The following is a 20,951-nucleotide window of genomic DNA, read 5'->3' as shown; positions in this document are numbered from 1 at the left end:
AAGCAGTTGGCTCTGCCAAGAGATCTCCCAGGCCAAATGAAGATACCCTTGTATTCTGGCCACAGTACATTTTTAAAAGTCAGGAATGAGATAGTGAGGAAGAAAAATTACTCTTACCAGGAAAGTACACTAAGTCCAGATGGGTGACCATCCTCATCTAAGATGTCACCTTGAGTCAGCATTATGTCCCCTGTGCATGCGTGCTCAGATTGGTCCAAATGTTTGTGACCCCATGAAGAGCAGCCCACCAAACTCTTCTGTTCATGGAATTTTTCAGGCAAGAATACTGGAGTGAGTTGTCATTTCCTCCTCCAAGGGATATTCCCCACCCAGGGACTGAACCCACATCTCCTGAGTCTCCTGAATTGGCAGATGGATTCTTTACCACCGAAAGGAAAGTACATTATGTCCCTTATATAGAAAATAAAGAGTTAATCACTATGCCAACAATAGACTTCAACTGCAGACTCGTACAAAGGCTCCTTTCTTATTATTAACTCCTGCCCATCATATATGTAAGGCCTTCTTTCTCTGCATATTATCTGTGGCGTCTTGGGGCCAGAAAAGATAGGAGGTAGAAAAAGCCAGATGGTATTTGTAAACTCAACTATGAAGTAAACCCTGACTTCTGAAGAAATCACCAGATTGGGCTAATTGTATTTTTGGTCTTTAGATTCAGTTTTTCTGCCGTCAGTGAAAAGACAGGCTTGGAGTTGAAACAGATAGTAACAAAAGTCACAAATAAATGTCATCATTTGATTACTATGGGGTTCTATTTTGCACAAGGGACTATGAAGCTTATATGCTAAAAATAAAGAAATTTTGTATTACTAATTCTTCTCTCTGATATGATTTTATATCAGAAAAGTATCTTTTAGAACACAGGTTTAGACTCAATATTCCGACAAGATATGTATAAAAGAAATCTGGGGATCGATTACGTTATGAAACAACAACTTAACATATCTTGTAAAATGAGGAGAATCTAATTAAAGAATTATTTACAATTACCTACATTTTTATGTATTCTGTGAAAGTTGGTAAATTTAAATGACTTCTTTGAGAATACAGAAAATAAAAACTCAAGTAGCATTTAGAAGACTCTCTTTAACTACAATTATTAATGCTTGTGAATGGCCAATTTTGAATTAAAAGTATTTAATGTGGATAATAATCACTATTTGACTCATCTAAAAGATAATATTAAAGTCTTGGTGATCATCTTCAAGAATAAATTATGAGCATTTTTTTTTTTAACTAGAGAGCTGTTTGTTCCCTGTATCATGAAAGTAGAGTGAAATAGTAGCTGAGGTTTCCTGGGTTTGTGCCAACTTGCTAAACTTACATTTAGCTTTAAGTAACTCAAAGCAGAGCCACATTTTAATTCTAGTTGATCAATGTATGGTAGAACAGATGTAGAACTGAAATAAACAAGGACATAAAAATGTATGGAGAATCTTAAATAGCAAAATCAGAGTCACATATATATATGAAAATAATGGAGCAGAAAAAAATCATTGTAATGAAACTCCTAGAATTAACTGTTAATGATCATCAAGGATTCTCAAATGAAAACTCTCAGTCAAGAAATCAAAAGTGGCCTCATGGTCTGTAGGCATCCATCTCAATGCTAAACATCAAGGAGAGAGAGGCAAAGCATAAATGTAGCAGTAACAGAAGAAAAGACTTTATTGATGCTTCAGTTTTACAAAATAATTCCTTAATGTTAGACATTTCTTGATGTCCCATAAGAGTGACAGCCCATTCTTTAATGGCCTCAAATCTTTCAGGGCTGCTAAGGAAAGGTTAAGCCTGTATCTGTAAAGATTACACAATAAAAAGAGAGGAAATGGGGAAATGTACAGCAGCAACGTCCACTACAATATTCCCATATAGTACTTATATTAAAGGTGTAATGCTCATGTGGAGAGACTGGGTTGAGAGGGATGACCAAAGGACAGGCAATAGGAGAGGTCCAAGAACCAACATCATAAGCATCACCTGGGACTTTCTTTGGAAGGGTAAAACCTCAGGTACCACCTCCACATCCTAAACTAGAACACGCAGTGTGACAAGATCTCTGGTGATTCACGATTCACACATACATTAATGTCTGAAAGGCATGGAGTAGGAAGATGCCTACCTTCCTTCAACCTCATCTGCCATGCCTCTTTTAACAGTTTTTTTTTTTAATTTCTTGGCCCTATTTATTTATTTACTATTATTTTTCTTTTTTTACTTTTTGGCTGCGAGGGATGTGGGATCTCAGTTCCCTGATCACGGATTGAACCTCTGAACTCTGCAGTGGAAGCATGGAGTCTTAACCACTGGACCAGCAGAGTCCCTTTGCTTTAAAGACCTTACAACCCATTACAACCTAGTTGAAACAAGCCCTTCCTGACCAAAATTGGTCAGAAAAGTACAGTTTATAAATGGAAAACCCAGTAACTTTTCGAGTGGGCTTTGATAATTTGCTAAGTATTAAAGAAGAAAGCATATGACCCAGAGGGCCTTGGAGATATTTCCAACATCCAACATATGTGTGCATGTATGTGTGCATGTGTATTCATAATATGCTCTGAGAAAATAATCTGACTTTGTTCCTTTATCCCTTAAGAACTTCAATTTTATGTCACTTCCATTAAAATTATTTGAGAATATAAACCAAAAGATAATCTTTTCTCAAATATTCACTCTGCTCTCTGAACATTAGGGAAACATTGGGAACCTGTTGGTACAGTGTAGGTTTGCTTGTCTTACTACCTTAGGAAGCAGTGACAACTTGGACCCTTAGACCTGGAAAAAAGGAAACTGTGGTTATCTCAGCAGTATGACACTATCCTAAGATGATATGTCTAAAAACTTAACATCTCCAAGTACAAACTTGGAGTTCACTCTCCTATGACTATGAATCTACTTTCTAAAATTTATCAAAAAGGGTAATTTAATAATATTGGAAGGATCTCACTATTTAGGATTTACATATTTGAAAATCTGTTGCTCCCTGTAAATCCTTTTTCCATCAGTAAACTCAGGAGTCACAGCTTCTGGGTAATTGCTCAGTTATAAAGATGTGAGAGAGTTAATGGGACACAGTGAAAACAGTATTAAACTTGGCCAGAATATGCTAAGCATAAATCCCAGCTTTACCAACCGTGGGAAATAACAACTAACATTGAGGCTCAGTATCTTCATCTGTAAAATGGGAATATAAATATCTTCTTCATATATGTGCAATTATAATTAAGAAGGTGACACATAAAATGTAAAATATGGTCCAGGTAGACAGGAGGTATTTGAATAAATGCTACTTTTGTTCCTTCATTACCCTATAAGTGGATTAAAAATAAAAGAAAAAAAGCTTCTCATCATAGCCCATGAATGCTGGAGTAAGTTAAATTTGTTTTCAGCATCTCAATACTTCCTCTCAGGTGTCAAATATCCTTGTATGCTTTCAAGCTTCCAGTTCTGGGAGAACACTGAATAAATTCATTCATACAAAATGCTTCTAACAGAATAATTGATTCAATACTTTCCTCTCACAACTCTATAGACATAACTCTACTGAGTTTTAGTATTTTAAATTCCTTTGATATTTTCCTTTGATGATAACCAATCTGCTTTTTTTTTGTAATGCTCTCATCTGGAAACATCCAGTACTTTTTCCTTTTCCATTTTATTTGAAGTACTAAAAATGTCAACACATGTAGTCAATGTTCTAATATTATGTGAGGCCTTCAACATCTGTGATCACTCTTCCTGTAAATATATTTAGTAATTAGCCAAAATGTGGATCTTGTCTTCCCAAACAAGGCAAAAGCCAGAAATTCCCTCATCTTCCAGCTTTCTTTCAGCCAAAGGTCAGCACAAAACTCAAGTTCCATCAATCAGATGCAATCTCATGACAGTCACAGTCAGAAGTAAGCATAATGGGCTGGGCATGGAGGGGGCGGTGGGGGTAGGACAGCTGCACCCAGAATCGTCATCTTATGAATGTGGTGCTTGCTCTTCTTGGTTCTTTGTGGGTGATGATGACAGAGCTCTGGATTCTAAAATCTGCTGTGCTGCAAGTTCAGTTCAGTTCAGTTCAGTCGCTCAGTCATGTCCGACTCTCCGCGACCCCATGAATCACAGCACGCCAGGCCTCCCTGTCCATCACCAACTCCCGGAGTTCACTCAAACTCATGTCCACGGAGTCGGTGATGCCATCCAGCCATCTCATCCTCCGTCGTCCCCTTCTCCTCCCACCCCCAACCTTTCTCAGAGTCTTTTCCAGTGAGTCAACTCGTCACATGAGGTGGTCAAAGTATTGGAGTTTCAGCTTCAGCATCAGTCCTTCCAATGAACACCCAGGATCGATCTCCCTTAGAATGGACTGGCTGGATCTCCTTGTGGTACAAGGGACTCTCAAGAGTCTTCTCCAACACCACAGTTCAAAAGCATCAATTCTTCGGCGCTCAGCTTTCTTCACAGTCCAACTCTCACATCCATACATGACCACGGGAAAAACCATAGTTAGGCGGTAGAAATTATTTCTGGTTATGTAGAGTACTCTCAATCCTGTCAGAAGAGCCTGTGGACTGTAGAATTCTCTACAATAAATCCTATTTCTGTTTAAACTGGCAAGAGTGGATTCTTTAGTGAGCAACTAAAAACAGTGACTCAAATAAGATAAGTTTAGGGGTAGATCTCTTTTCATTAATTTTACTTTTAATATGATGATTAAAGACCTTCTTCCTATCTTGGAAATTTTCTCTGTTGATAACTGTTTATCTGCTCTAGGTTCTCTTTCAAAAATTTTCTATTTACATTAAAATCTATATAACAAATACAATTATATGTGTATATATGCCATATATGGGCTTCTCTGACCCCTCAGATGATAAAATACCTGCCTGCAATGCAGGAGCCCCAGGTTCAGTCCCTGGGGTGGGAATATCCCCTGGAGAAAGGAATGGTTGTCCACTCTGGTATTTTGGCCTGGAGAATTCTATGGACTGAGGACCCTGGGGGGCTACAATCTATGGAGTAGCAAAGAGTTGGACACAACTGAGAGACTAGCACTTCACCTTTTCATTTTTGTGCCACATATAATAGCATATAATTATATACACATATTCATATATACAGACAAAAGTATCACATACTACATGTGTACATGTACATATTACCTGTATATAAGTAGTATATAAACACTACCTATATACTATGCTGCTGCTGCTGCTGCTAAGTCACTTCAGTCATGTCCGACTCTGTGTGACCCCACAGATGGCAGCCCACCAGGCTCCGCCGTTCCTGGGATTCTCCAGGCAAGAACACTGGAGTGGGTTGCCATTTCCTTCTCCAATGCGTGAAAGCGAAGTCGCTATATACTATACATGTATATATAACTACATGTACACAGCTGTATGCTATATGTAATTATACAAATATATATATAACTACTGTCTATATATCATTCTCATTCTATCCTCCAATCTTTTATCCTTTCAGTCATCATATTCATATTTTTAGAGTTTGTCATTAAGTTCTGGGAAAATATCTATAATTTCTATTTTAATTATCTATCTATGAATTTTACAATGCCCCCACTGTAGTTATAAACTCAGAGATCCTATTAATCACTGAGTACATTTTTCTGATGTTATATGACCCCTCTTTTCAACAGCCTATTTTAACAGAAACATTCAGTTTGGACAGGTTAGATTACACTTCAATAATAGACACGTCCTAAATCTCAGTGAAGGGACAAAATTTATTTTGCACTCATTCAACCTATCTAATGCAGGTGAGAAAGGAGGTTTGTCTCCCATTGATTATTTCCGGATCTATTTCCACTGACTCCTCCAATTTTGGCTTGAAAGTAACGTACATCACATTCACACATTCAGTGACCCAAGAAGACCCAGGGAGGCCTTCAACTTGGGAGAAGTCAGGAAAGTGCAGTCCCATTATGTTTTTTGAAATCAGAAGGCCAAATATATTTGGTGAGCCGCATTAATACTTCCACACCACGTAGCGCTCTTGTGAATCACCTTGACAAAAGAAATTGGTGGTGGTGGTTTAGTTGCTAAGTCGTGTCTGACTCTTGCAACCTCATGGACCGTAGCCTGCCAGGTTCCTCTGTCCATGGGATTATCTAGGCAAGAATACTGGGTGGGTTAATTAGAAATGTTCTAATTCTATAGAAAAAAATCTTCATCTACTATTGAGAATTAAAATGAGTCTGTTAGAAATTTTGTAAATTTCTAGCCTCTTAAAGGTCTGAATAAGATAAAGATTTTCCCCTTAATGGGCTCTTCCAATCTAGTTTCTTCTAGGGGAATATTTCTTTTTTTCCTCTCTTCCTTTTTGGCTTTTGTGATGAGCAGCTTTTTGTCTATTAACAGATTTATTGGGTCAACTCACTGGGAATTAGCCTAGGAAAGGGAAGTTAAATGAGGATGCTTCAAATCATGTCTTGAACTCTAACATTTCTTAAATTGCTGATTTTAGATCTTAGGTCAACCATTAATTCAAGACACAGCCAGGGAGACTTCTGCCCTTTCCCTCACATCCAACTCATCACCAAACCTTGCCAATTCTGTCTCCTAAATATCTTATGAAAGAACAGCGTTCTTGAGGAAAAATTAACATCAAACTCAATTTACCACAATGTGGCATTACCAAGGGAAATATTAGATGCAACATTGAATAAGCAAAATCTTGACAGCTAACCATTTTGATAAGGCTGCATTCAAGGGAAAACCAATAGCCTTTCTCATTATTTTTCAGAAAACCCCTAAATTTTCTTGATTAATAAGGGAAGAGGCTGGTGTTCAGCTTGCACAATAAGCATTCAAGAAATACTTGAATTTGACAGAGCTGAAAAAACAATCAAAAACATTCACAGGAGCTGCCACCCAGCTGACTAGGATGTGGGCAGGCTGCGGTGGCCACACTCGCAGTCCCGATAGGACACTGACTGAATGCAACTTGATGAGGAGTGCATACTGCAGAAAGCTGGAGAGAAGGTTTTGAAAAATACATCCTACGAATTTCCACGTTGCCAATGTATAACGAAACTTTCCACTGGTTTCTAGCACTACGGTAACTGAGGAAAAATTACAAGTGATATATTTAACAAGGACCTTTTATGTAATTGTTCTTATGACGAACATTGGTAGACCTTGAATTTCAGATATTGATTTAATATGTAGCAAAATGCCTTGTTGATGCAAGTATCTATTATGATTAAGATGAATTAGCATCTAGAAACTTGTGCACGCACATTCTTGTAAATGGTTTACTGTGACTAAAAGCATAGTGTTTTATTCATGAAGAACAAAAAGTCCCCTTCCCATCACAGCACCTGACCTTGTCATGCATATTAAACCTGTCTTTTAAAAAAATTATCCTTCCATTGAAGGTTCTTGAAAACTGGTTACAATTTATTTTTAAAATATACCAATAGTTTATTGAATCCTGATTTCTCTTTGAAAGTATCTGCTTTAGGAATGCTAAGCATTAATGTGAAATGAAGGTATTCAATGAAACCTCACAGTATTCTTTTTCCTCTCAGACTTTGAATTTCTTCTTAAAAATTTATTAAAAGCCAAGGAGGAACCACTAAGATATAGTTACATTAATAATCTCAAATTATAAATAAAATCTCAAGGTAATTTATAAAACTTGCTTTAAATATTGGTTCCTGGTGGGTACGTGATTATAAAAGGACAGGATGCTTGTGGTGATGGAAATCGTCTGTATTTTGACTGGAATGATGGATACACAAACTGATACGTGTAATAAAAGTGCACAAAACTAAATACACACAGATACACACAAGGGTATAAGTAAAACTGGGGAAACCAATAGATTAGTATCAAGGTCAAAATACCAGTTTTGATACTGTATGGTAGTTCTACGAGATATCACCATTGGGGAAAGTGGATAAATTGTATAGGGATCTCTCTGTGTTGTTTCTTAACTGCATGCAAATCTACAATCATCTAAAAAACTTTTATTTTTAAATTCTCCTCAATTTTTCTCAAAAGTCCATGTTTTAAAATCATCAAAATGTAGACCAATTGTCTTTTATTCTTCTTCCCAGGTAAGAGTGATCTATGTAATCAGGAAATTCCCAGAAGCCAGGCTCTGAGTCATAGTGGGAATGTTACCTAAGGAAGCATTGGCATGGAGATTTTTAGAGTGTATTTCAAGTAACTGCATCTGAAAAGGGGTGTACACATGGCTATTAGAACAAATAATGCTTTTTGAAAAACTGTATAAATCATTCGAGTTTCGTTAAAACATTCTCATTTAATGCATTCACTTTCATTTTATACTGACACAAAAAAATGTTCATATGCCTTCTAATTGTTTTAAATTTTTGCAATTAGTCTCCAAAACAATCTTTCTGAGAAGAGATGCATAAATAGGTCTAAAAACATACTATTTCAACACATAACGACAGTGTTAATTATAGGCCCATTTGAGAATTTGATAGGCCTTCAGTATATTTGTGGAGAAGGAAACGGCAACCCACTCCAGGGTTCTTGCCTGGAGAATCCCAGGGACGGCGGAGCCTGGTCGGCTGCCGTCTATGGGGTCGCACTGAGTCGGACACGACTGAAGCGACTTAGCAGCAGTAGCAGCAGTATATTTGATAATCCTCTCTACTATCAAGCATAATAAAATATATTCATGTGCCATATTCAAAATAATTAATACAAAAACACAAATACTAAGATGCAGTTGACTAACTGACACAATGTTCTGTCTTGGAGACATTTAATTAGACAATTATTAATTTCAATTTTGCAGTTTTCCTTTTGTATTTTATGGACAATAATTTTTTCATGGAAAAGGGTCTCAAATAACTTTCAGAGAATCCTAAACACTCATATACCCTATATACTGGGCACAAAAATTATAATGAATTAAATAGACCCAAATGATTTTAACATGATTAAGCAGCATAATTCATTTTGGAATGTAGTGTAAGGTGGTACTTACAATAAGGGGAATTAGTATAATTGATTAAATTATATTAATTTAATAGGTTTAAAGCTATAGTGTTAGTCTTTTCAGGCACAGTAGCAAAAACTAACCTGAGCATGTGGGCAGCATTGAAGACAACGTCAAACTCTGTGCTGTCCAGCTCAGCAGCTTTTTTTGCCATCTCAGCTGCTTCAATGAGGCGGGCTTCTTCCAGAAGAAACTGACCTGCAAAGAATGAAGTCAAGTGAGCTGAAACCTAGAAAATAATAATCCTGTGAAACAACTAAAGCTGCTATAGAGAAAAATGTAAGAACTCTGGTAAAGGTGATACAAAGCTAAGATTTATGTATGCCGCACATCTACATGCTCATTATTCACGTATACTTTATATGCCTTTCCCTTAATTGCAGAATATTGTAGTGCACCAAATCTGTTACATTAATACATTTTTTTCTTAAAAATACTCCGTAGATTATTGAAGCAAGAAACAAAATGAACAAATTTAAAGGTATGTTACAAACATGTAAAATATATATATACTTTTTAAGTATAACAAAACAAAAATATTTCTGGGAAGATTTTAGTTTTCTGATGGTCAAAGCTGCTGCTGCTGCTGCTGCTAAGTCACTTCAGTCATGTCCAACTCTGTGTGACCCCATAGACGGCAGCCCACCAGGCTCCCCTGTCCCTGGGATTCTCCAGGCAAGAACAAAGGAGCAGACTGCCATTTCCTTCTCCAATGTGTGAAAGTGAAAAGTGAAAGTGAAGTCGCTCAGTCGTGTCCGACCCTTAGCGACCCCACGGACTGCAGCCTACCAGGCTCCTCCATCCATGGGATTTTCTAGGCAACAGTACTGGAGTGGCTTGCAGCCTATTAAAAAGCAGAGACATTACTTTGTCAACAAAGGTCCATCTAGTCAAGGCTATGGTTTTTCCAGTGGTCATGTATGGATTTGAGAATTGGACTATAAAGAAAGCTGAGAGCCAAAGAATTGATGCTTTTGAACTGTGGTGTTGAAGAAAACTCTTGAGAGTCCCTTGGATTGCAAGGAGATCCAACCAGTTCATCCTAAAGGAGATCAGTCCTGGGTGATCATTGGAAGGACTGATGTTGAAGCTGAAACTCCAATACTTTGGCCACCTGATGTGAAGAGCTGACTTATTTGAAAAGACCCTGATGCTGGGAAAGTTTGAGGGCAGGAGGAGAACGGGATGACAGAGGATAATATGGTTGGATGGTATCACCGACTCAATGGACATGGGTTTGAGTGAACTCCGGGAGTTGGTGATGGACAGGGAGGCCTGGCAGGCTGCGGTTCATGGGGTCACAAAGAGTCGGACACAACTGAGCGACTGAACTGAACTGAACTGATGGTCAAAGCAGGGATTAAAGCACTATGTTAGTTGTGCTAAATCTATAGCTCAGGTGCAATATATTTCAGTAAGCCACTCATCAACTGGTTTAAACATTAGTTGTTTCACCTATGTAAGTCACTATAATCATTATCATTTGCATCACTAGTTCAAAATTTAATTATTAGCTATAAACCTCTGAGACTCTAAGGTGAGAGTTGCTTGTAGGAAAAAAAGATATATTACAATAAGTTGATTTTAATTATTGGTCCTTTAAAGCAGCTTTTGTCTCTGATGTGTATGCACAGTACTACCCATATTAAGATACATTCATTTCCTTATCTAAGTAACACTAAAATTACTGAATAGAAACATAGAAAGTTTGGTTTAGAATTATCTTATAGATTGACTACTAAACATGGAAGAATATTCACAAATTCAGATTTTTGAGATTACTTTCAGGTCAGTTTTGCAAGGTTAGAATTATTGCAGCTAGAGCCACACAATTCTTCAAAACTCTCTCTTAAGAACTGTTGTATGATGCTACCCCAAAATCATATTGTAAAGGCAAAGAAAGGCGAAAAAAGTTGGGACCAATTTTAAGGCTGTAAATATGCAAACCGAGAGAACAGGCTGCTTTCTATAGGTAAGGATTTACTAGCAGCAAAAGTAATGATGTTAAGTCTTATTTGATAGAGATAATCAAATGAAAATCAAATCAAGGGAGGACAGAGGTATAGAGAAACCACTCAGGCAATTGACAGGCTTATAGAGTTGTTTAATTTTATTATTTTTGTTTGTTTGAGATTCCCGTTTTCTTAGAGTTCAAGACTTTAACAATATGAAATATTGCTGGAATAATAATATGCAAGTCCTAAGGCATACAAAGAAAGTGAAAAACTTTAAAAATGGTAAATTCTTTGCTTACTTCTTATCTAGTAAATATTACAAATTATCTTCTGACCTAAAAGACGGTTCTTAAAATACAGGGGAAACTTTCTACTTTAAGGTAGAAAAGCCACAGCCACGACCACAGTCACTGCTTGTACTTAAGTGTGGCTTCTAAACTTCAACTGGTAAAGAGTGGTGAGTAAAGCTAGGCCTAGGCTTCTAATCCTACTTTTTGACAGGAGTTGGAGGTCCTTTAGTTGTTTCTACAAAACGTTTTATATCACTTTCTTAGTTTTTCACATAACATTTGGCGCCTTTCTCATCTCCCAAAAAAAACGTAATTTTGGGATCAGAAAATGATTAAGAAAACAGAGTTGTAAGTAGTTATGTTGATACATAGAAAAATGTATTACTTAAGGAATTCATGTAGACATTAACTCTACAGACATGTTGAAATGAGATTCAATTTAAAGTATATGAGGTTTTAATAGAGTAGGACAAAGATAGACAATCTGCAGCATGCTGAATATTAATATCTCTGCACATATGCCTTGGTACTGGATACCAGGCTAAACTCATTTTTCAGTTAGTTATGCTTCTTACAGATTAAAAATTAGAACATAATATTAATTGCTACCTATCTTTAAGGCCTATTTACCTAACTAAATGTATTAATAAATATACTAATTACTTATGTGATATTTAAACAAAGGATAATGTAGGAATTTATTAATCTTTTTCCTTTCCAGACAGTTATTAATTCTGAAATGTATTCTGTATTAATAGAAGGGAAATGCAACAATTAATGGAATAATGAAAGTTATTTTATTATTTCAGATGGTAAAAGGAAAAGGAGATATATTAGTTCTGGGTAAAAAAAAAAAAAAAAAGAAATCTATACCGTCCATGCAGAAACAGAGGGACAGTGACAAGAAGACAATGGTGATGAAGACAATGGTACTCAATGGCCTAAAAGGACAGTTGATATGCAATGACCAGGTCAAAGCCTTTTAAGTTCTACTAATGCTGAACATATCTCTGATCTTCATCAACAAAAAAGAAGAGTAACTAACGAGTTGTGTAAAATCAAATAGGCATTTTTTAAAATATTTAAAAACATTTCCTTACAGTTTAGGTAAGCTTTGCCACAGAACGTAGAATTTGTAGTAGTTTTCAAGATCCAAAAACTACACAAAACACATAAGTTTTAGTACTGCAAATGGTAACCAAAAAAAATAAAAAATCCTATATGATAATTTTCTAACAGTAGGATTCATTTATCATATTGACATGCAGAAAAACAATAATACAACATATGAGTTAAGTATCTGCCTAATTCCCTCCATTCTGTTCACGGTATCATAGATCTCAATAGTCCAGTTAGTGTTCTGCTATGACAAAGCTATAAAACATTAGGCAATATGGATCATGTGGTATTTTTTAAGTGAATTTGAAAATCTGAACCAAAGTCAAAAATATTGATACATTGTTTTTATACTGTGTTATCAGTTCAGTTCAGTTCAGTCACTCAGTCGTGTCCGACGCTTTGCGACCCCATGAATTGCAGCACGCCAGGCCTCCCTGTCCATCACCAACTCCCGGAGTCTACCCAAACCCATGTCCATTGAGTTGGTGATGACATCCAGCCATCTCATCGTCCCCTTCTCTTCCTACCCCCAATCCTTCGCAGCATTAGGGTCCTTTCAAATGAGTCAACTCTTTGCATGAGGTGGCCAAAGTATTAGAGTTTCAGGTTCAACATCAGTCCTTCCAATGAACACCCAGAACTGATCTCCTTTAGGATGGACTGGTTGGATCTTCTCGCAGTCCAAGGGACTCTCAAGAGTCTTCTCCAACACCACAGTTCAAAAGCATCAATTCTTTGACACTCAGCTTTCTTCACCGTCCAACTCTCACATCCATACATGACTACTCGAAAAAACATAGCCTTGACTAGACAGACCTTTGCTGGCAAAGTAATGTCTCTGCTTTTAAATATGCTATCTAGGTTGGTCATAACTTTCCTTCTAAGAAGTAAGCATCTTTTAATTTCATGACTGCAATCACCATCTGCAGTGATTTTGGAGCCCCCAAAAATAAAGTCTGCTACTGTTTCCACTGTTTCCCCATCTATTTCCCATGAAGTGATGGGACCAGATGCCATGATCTTTGTTTTCTGAATGGTGAGCTTTAAGCCAACTTTTTCACTCTCCTCTTTCACTTTCAAGAGGCTCTTTTGTTCTTCTCTTTCTGCCATAAGGGTGGTGTCATCTGCATATCTGAGGTGATTTATATTTCTCCTGGCAATCTTGATTCCAGCTTGTGCTTCCTCCAGACCAGCCTGACTCATGATGTATTCTGCGTATAAGTTAAATAAGCAGGGTGACAATATACAGCCTTGATGTACTCCTTTTCCTACTTGGAACCAGTCTGTTGTTCCATATCCAGTTCTAACTGTTGCTTCCTGACCTGCATACAGTACACTGTGTACTGTGTTATACAGTAATCGTTTGAAGTAGAGCTCACAATTGATGGAAAAATAGAGCAAAAAGCATTTCAAATACACAGAACCAACATAAATAAAGAAATAAAGATATGCTAGGTTTCCTCTACATAATTATCCAAAGATCCTAAATTGATATATTATTGGGGAATAACAAAATTTACCCTTACTCCTAAAAGACTACCTTAATCGCTCCTCTTCTACTAGCTTCTTCTATTATTGCTCCCACCATACCCCGGCTCCAGACTCTGAACTACTCTGCTTCCCTTAGTGTAACTTGTTGCTTCACATCCTTATTTGGCCCTCAACTCTCAGCCTCTACGGTTTCTCTGCCTTGTCCTGCCCCAATCTCCAGGCTGCCTATCTTGCCCACCTAGCATAATAGGACATGTTTTACTTCCTTTCTAAACACTCCTTCCTTCCTAAAACACTTCCTTTTTGGTGAAGCCTTTGACCACTTTCCAGTAGAGTTAGAATTGCTTACTGTTTAAGTTCACTGTAATATAATTTACTAGTCTAAACTAGACGACTTACAAGAGTAAAAGAGAATTGTATTGTTAATTGTACTGGAACAGAGGCAATAAACCAGAATTGTTCCACCATGACTGCCCCACTTATAGCACATGTACAGGTTGATTATCTCAATCCTCTTGTCTTGATTACTACTGGGAAGTGAACTGTTTTATACAATAAAGCACTGAATCAGTGTTAGGAGAAGTGATCAATACTAGCAAGTGAGTCAGAAGTACTCTTCACTGAAGAATATAAAGGTTGACCATTGAGCCCACCAAGACTGAGCCAGATCCTGAAGCTTGGTGAGTTGGATCTCCTACTGGGGCTCTGAGATTGAGGCTTCCCAGGTGGCTCAGACGGTAAAGAATCTGCCTGCAGTGCGGGAGACCCAGGATCAATCCCTGGGTTGGGAAGATCCTCTGGAGAAGGGAATGGTACCAACTCCAGTATTCTTGCCTGGAGAATCCCATGAACAGAGGAGCCTGCTGGGCTACAGTCCATGGAGTCTCAAAGAGTCTGACACGACTGAATGACTAACACTTTCACTTTCATTCTGAGACAAGATTGAATCAGGACACTTCGTGGAGTGAAGGGTGCTAGAAAGGAAAGGAAGAAAACTTGAGAAGGGCAGGCCCTCTGGGAGTCCATCCACATTGATAGATCTGTAAGACCTGAAAGGCCTTTCTCAGTGGTTCTCCAGTTTTAGGACGTATCACAATCACATTGAGGACTTGATAAAACAGAAAGCTAGGTCCTGTTCCTAAAATTTCAGATGCAGTGGGTCTAGGGCAGAGCCTATGATTTGCATTTTTAAGAAGTTCCTACAGAAAACTGATGCTGCCAGTACAGGGCCCACAGCCTAAGAGCCAGCTGTCTTATGGGAACAAGAAAATGAATGTTTTGCACCATACCCTGGACTCCTGTCTGCGATTAGCTACCAGTAAGACTGAGCTCTTCTGGAAACAACCACATGTGCTATGCCCTCCGTCACATTACAGGCATAATGACCAGGTTCTACATACATGTACAGCTAGAAATACATATGTATATGAATAAGAAATACTATATATAAGTTTACTCTCTCAAACTCAAAATGAGGAGATTTAAGAGTTTTATTCCTAACAGACTAGATGTCTGAGAAATCACTTCTCTTTCACATACAGTAGACAAACACATTCTTTGTGTTTGATAATTGAGCAGAATTTCAAATAAAGAAACCACAAATATTTAAGTAAAATGCATTTTGTTCTCTGGGTGTACTGTGCTACTACACCTTATCATTATTTCTTTGGTTTGTAATTTGTTTTACTCAAGTTAATTACAATCATCTTATTTCCTTGTATCCAATCAAAGGGAGAACAACAACAACAAAAACATGAAGAGTTAAACAAAAAATACATTTGAGGAGGGAACGGCAGAAGAGAAAAGAAAAAGAGAAAACTTTCTCCAGAGGCCCAGATACAAAGCGTAAGTACCCTCACAGGGGAAAGAAGGAAAGCAGTTGAGAGTTTTGAATTCAACTATTTCAGCATTAGAGGTGTGCTGCTTCTTCTCTGGACAATTCTCTCACTGAACAATTTAACTACTTTGTAGATTCTTACCAACATATCAATATGACAAGCCTGTGAAGATCAATCTTTCATTAATTCCTGGATTTAAAAAGCTGCCTGAAAGGTAGAAACCCGTAAAATTGTAAGCTGGCCTTACTGTAGGTTCAAGACGTTCTGCATTTAAACTCCCATGATTAGTTGGGACTGTGATTTCTCACTACAATATTATGAAAAACTCAGTCTTATGATCAATGCAACTAAATTAAAGAACTAAAACAATTAGTAATAAGTGCTATGATAATCCAGTTCTCTTGAGGAAAAATCACTCATACAAAGAAACTTTAAAAATGGTTAAAGACAAAGGAAAATCTTTAACTAGAACAGGGAATTTTTGTTAAAATAGTTCCCCTTAGAGAAGACATCAGGTTATCAAAATATATCTATGTCTATAATATATGTCTGATTTCCGATATCACCCTATCTCAAACCATCCTCCCCCATGGATAACAGCAGTAACTTCCTAATGGGTCTCTACACTTCTGCCCCTGATGCTACAGGCTACTCTCAACACAGCAGTCAGGGATCCTGTCATTCTACAGTTGGCTCAGGAAGTTGGAAGTCATTACACCGGACTGTCCTGCCCGACATGACCAACCCGGAGTTCCACCCTCCATCTTTCCTTCAGTCCTCTGACCTCATCTTTGTTTGCTACTACTCTCCCTCTTGTTCACTGCATCTATATTAGGCTCCTGCTGTTCATCTAAACACATCAGAGTAACAAAGACCCCTTCACCAGGGTCTTTCTGCATTCTTTCCACCTGGAATGCTCTACCCCAGATATTACAGTGGCTCACTCTCTTAACTCCTGGCACACAGTGGGGATTTACTAAATACATATTCAATGGCAGGACTGAATTAACCTAGTCATAGCTCTATGTGGCTAACTGCTTCATCTTCCAGACCAAGTTAGAACCTGGCCAGCCCAGGTCATCAGGCACTTGCCTATTCACAGCCTCTCACCTCACGGTCATTTTAGGCAAGGCTGCAGTGAATGGTCACACATGCACAGTACACAAGGGTGCCATTCACAATGATGTCTCTGTAAATGTGCCTCTTGTACTTGAGCAACAATGTGCCCCGATTTTAGACCTTTGAATTTCCCTTAGAATATAAGTGATCCAGACATCAATTATATTAATACAATCAAAGATATTTAATTTCAGAAAAGTTCAAACTATGTAAGGTGTCTAAAATTTATTATATTCTACTGCACTGTGAAATAATACCAAACATTTGGGAAAATAACAAGCTGAAGATTAAAGTATCCAACCCAAGATATGGGAATATGAAGATAAACTCAACATTTATTTTTGGAAAAGCTTCCATCTAGCAGTGTTCTTGCCTGGAGAATCCCAGGGACGGGGGAGCCTGGTGGGCTTCCGTCTATGCGGTCGCACAGAGTTGGGCACGACTGAAGTGACTTAGCAGCAGTGGCAAGCAGAGGAAAAGGGAGATTATGAGGATAGTTTAACTATAAAATGTTTATAAATTTGAAAAGGGAGCTGAGCAAGGTACCACAAGCAAACTGCATCATTTCTGGATGGAGGTGAATTGCTTGCCTTTGTTCAAATTATAATCAAATTTAAGTATACATAAAGGGCACAATGTAAGTGTTCGGTTCAGTTCATTTGCTCAGTCATATCCAATTCATTGCAACCCCATGGACTGCAACACACCAGGCCTCCATGTCCATCACCAACTCTCGGAGTTTACTCAAGCTCACGTCCATTGAGTCGGTGATGCCATCCAACCATCTCACCCTGTCATCCCCTTCTCCTCCTGTCCTCAATCTTTCCCAGCATCAGGGTCTTTTCAAATGAGTCAGTTCTTTGTATCAGGTGGCCAAAGTATTAGAGTTTCAGCTTCAACAACAGTCCTTCCAATGAATATTCAGGACTGACTTCCTTTAGGATGGACTGGTTGGAACTCCTTGCAGTCCAAGGGACGCTCAAGAGTCTTCTCCAATACCACAGTTCAAAAGCATTAATTCTGGAAAAAACCATAGCCTTGACTAGATGAACCTGTGTTGGCAAGGTAATGTTTCTGCTTTTTAATATGCCGTCTAGGTCGGTCATAAATTTTCTTCCAAGTAGAAAGCATCTTTTAATTTCATGACTGCAGTTACCATCAGCAGTGATTTTGGAGTCCAAAAAAATAAAGTCTGTCAACTGTTTCCACTATTTCCCCATCTATTTGCCATGAAGTGATGGGACCAGATGCTATGACTTAGTTTTCTGAATGTTCATTTTAAGCCAACTTTTTCACTCTCCTCTTTCACTTTCATCAAGAGGCTCTTTCCTTAGATCTTCTTCACTTTCTGCCATAAGGGTGGTGTTATCTGCATATCTGAGGTTATTGACATTCCTCCCAGCAATCTTGATTCCAGCTTGCACTTCATCTAGCCCAGCGTTTCTTATGATGTACTCTGCATATTAGTTAAATAGGCAGGGTGACAATATACAGCCTTGACATACTCCTTTCCCTATTTGGAACCAGTCTGTTGTTCCATGTCCAGTTCTAACTGTTGCTTCTTGACCTGTATACAGATTTCTCAAGAGGCAGGTCAGGTGGTCTGGTATTCCCATCTCTTGAAGAATTTTCCAGGGTTTGTTGTGGTCCACACCGTCAAAGGTTTTGGCATAGTCAATAAAGCAGAAGTAGATGTTTTTCTGGAACTCTCTTGCTTTTTTGATGACCCAACGCATGTTGGCAATTTGATCTCTGGCTCCTCAGGCTTTTCTAAATTCAGTTTGAACATCTGGAAGTTTACAGTTCATGTACTATTGAAGCCTGGCTTGGAGAATTTTGAGCATTACTTTAATAGTGTGTGAGATGAGTGCAATTTTGCAGTAGTTTGAGCATTCTTTGGCATTGTCTTTCTTTGGGATTACAATGAAAATTGACCTTTTCCAGTCCTGTGGCCACTGCTGAGTTTTCCAAATTTGTTGGCATATTGAGTGCAACACTTTCACAGCATCATCTTTTAGGTTTTGAAATAGCTCAACTGGAATTCCATCACCTCCACTACTAGCTTTGTTGGTAGTGATGCTTCCTAAGGCCCACTTGACTTTGTGACTTCACATTCCAAGATGTCTGGCTCTAGGTAAGTGATCACACCATCATGATTATCTGGGTCATGAAGATCATTTTTGTATAGTTCTTCTGTGTATTCATGCCACTTCTTCTGAATATCTTCTGCTTCCATTAGGTCCATACAATTTCTGTCCTTTATTGTCTATTGCTAACATTTGGAAGCAATTATTTATACCTGAGAGCTCTTCCCAAAGATTCAGATGACTGGCACAAGAATAAAAGTCACTGTGGAAGTATTTGGATTGACTGGTTTTGACATGTAATAATGGTTATGACATCTAATTATAACAAGAGTAGTGAAGTTGAGCAGAGTTGAGTGAGCCCTTTCTGTTCTGTTTCTAACTGGGGAGGTGAGTAGTGAAGTTCTGATAAGATGGGTGGGTAATAACCAAATGCGCAAGATTTAGACTAGCTTTTGGAAAGAGATTCTACTGAAGAGAGGCTACTTGTTAAATGTGCTCATTACGCCTGGGAGAATTAAAATTAGAGAAGAGAATCTTTCTTTTAGTGAGGTTTGCGCTCAGTCTTCACACCAATCTCTCTCTCCCTTCCCTTCCAATTTTGCTTCATGTTTTTGTGCTTTGGCAGTCTGAGTTAATAAAAGCTCTGGCTTACTGAGACAGACCCAGAGTGATAACTGTGCCACAGTTACTGGCTAAGAAAACAGGTGGGCCAAGAAAACAAGGAAAAGGACACCCAGGAGATCAATCTGGACAGTTCAGTTTGAGGCTAGAAGGCCCTGGAGCTGTCCCTATGTGACCATGAGGCCAAGAATCTGGCCTGAATTGGACAGGTGGCACAAAAGGTGTCCAGGTCAAAGGAGATTAGGCGATTAGCAGGCTAGGGCTCTGTGCTCACCCAGAAAGGAGGCCAGGAAGGCTAGCGTTCCTTTATTGCTTTTATTTCTCCCCTGACTCTTTTCAGAAGGGCTATGAAACTCGGGGAGGTACAAGGACTATCAGATGGAGAGTGGGAATTAGAGGGAGCAAAGAGGGAAAAGAGGGAGGCCCAGGGAGGAATTGAAGAGATCAGAGAAAGGGGAGGAGTGGTGTGGGGGCATGGAGTGGGGAAGCAACCGATCCCATTATAGATTTAGTAATAAAGAGATTCAATAGGGATCAAGCATGCTCCATCAAGGACAAGACGTTCATGCTAAGATTCCAAAGAGTCTGAGTTTCATCACCTGAAGATGAGGACAAAGCCATAACTAGCTGAGGGATACAACCTAATTAAAGACAGGGGGAAGTAGTCACATTTTGTTCTAGGATGTTGTGTAATCTTGAGACAAGCGAGCTGTAAGGAAAGAGATGCGACAGATGTAGGACTCGAAGGCAGACACTGCACTTGCTACGGAAAGGAACATGCCTCTGAGACTATGTTAAGGTGGGTGGTAATGAGACTGGAGAGAGGTGGTCAAGGAGCTGGCATCCTCTGCTTAAGAAGAGCTCAGTCTTTTCACTGTGCTCTACAAAATTCCTGAGGGATTGTGGGAGATATTCACTTACAAATGCGTCCACAGGGGCACAGAGGCGTCAATGGCAGGATACACAAACTTTGGGAACAACTATCTTACTTAAGCAGAGGCAGACTGCAAACAACCTCTGAAGCACATTCAGACACTGAATGAAATATCTAAGACTGGGAAGACAGCCTCCCTCCCTCCTTGTCTCTCTCTCTCCTCCCCAACTCTTCTTCTCTTGTTCCTAATTACTTGTCACTTATAATCCTTCTTCTTACAAGCAACTTTTCCCTTTCTCTCTGGTCTTTTTGTCTACATGCTGACAGGCAAGGATTTCTTCTTTTTCTTAATTCCTACATCTTTATTCTATCTCCCCTTCCCCTAATTTCTGTCCTTTATACACTTTATTCAAAAATTGTTCAATACAATTCATTCATTCTCCAGGATATTAGTATGATTCTCACTATAATTTTAAAATTATTATAATTTACTCAGCATTTAACTTATATGCAGAGTACATCATGTGAGATGTTGGGCAAGAGGAAGT

At 38.4% G+C, this 20,951-nt stretch overlaps 1 protein-coding gene across 2 annotated transcripts in view; it reads right to left on the bottom strand.

Moving 5' to 3' along the window:
• TMTC2 (transmembrane O-mannosyltransferase targeting cadherins 2) overlaps window positions 1-20,951 on the bottom strand; it is a 461,860-nt gene that overhangs the window by 73,107 nt on the left and 367,802 nt on the right. For both annotated transcript variants that reach the window (XM_055396594.2, XM_055396593.2), the window contains one exon: window positions 9,093-9,207. In XM_055396594.2, coding sequence (XP_055252569.1) covers window positions 9,093-9,207 — 115 coding nt within the window. The remainder of the gene's footprint in view (window positions 1-9,092; window positions 9,208-20,951) is intronic.

Source organism: Moschus berezovskii, chromosome 6 (assembly GCF_049115385.1).
Source record: "Moschus berezovskii isolate FMDL1 chromosome 6, NW_MosBer_1.0, whole genome shotgun sequence".
Lineage (NCBI taxonomy): Eukaryota > Metazoa > Chordata > Mammalia > Artiodactyla > Moschidae > Moschus > Moschus berezovskii.
This window is presented reverse-complemented; position numbering and strand designations above follow the sequence as displayed.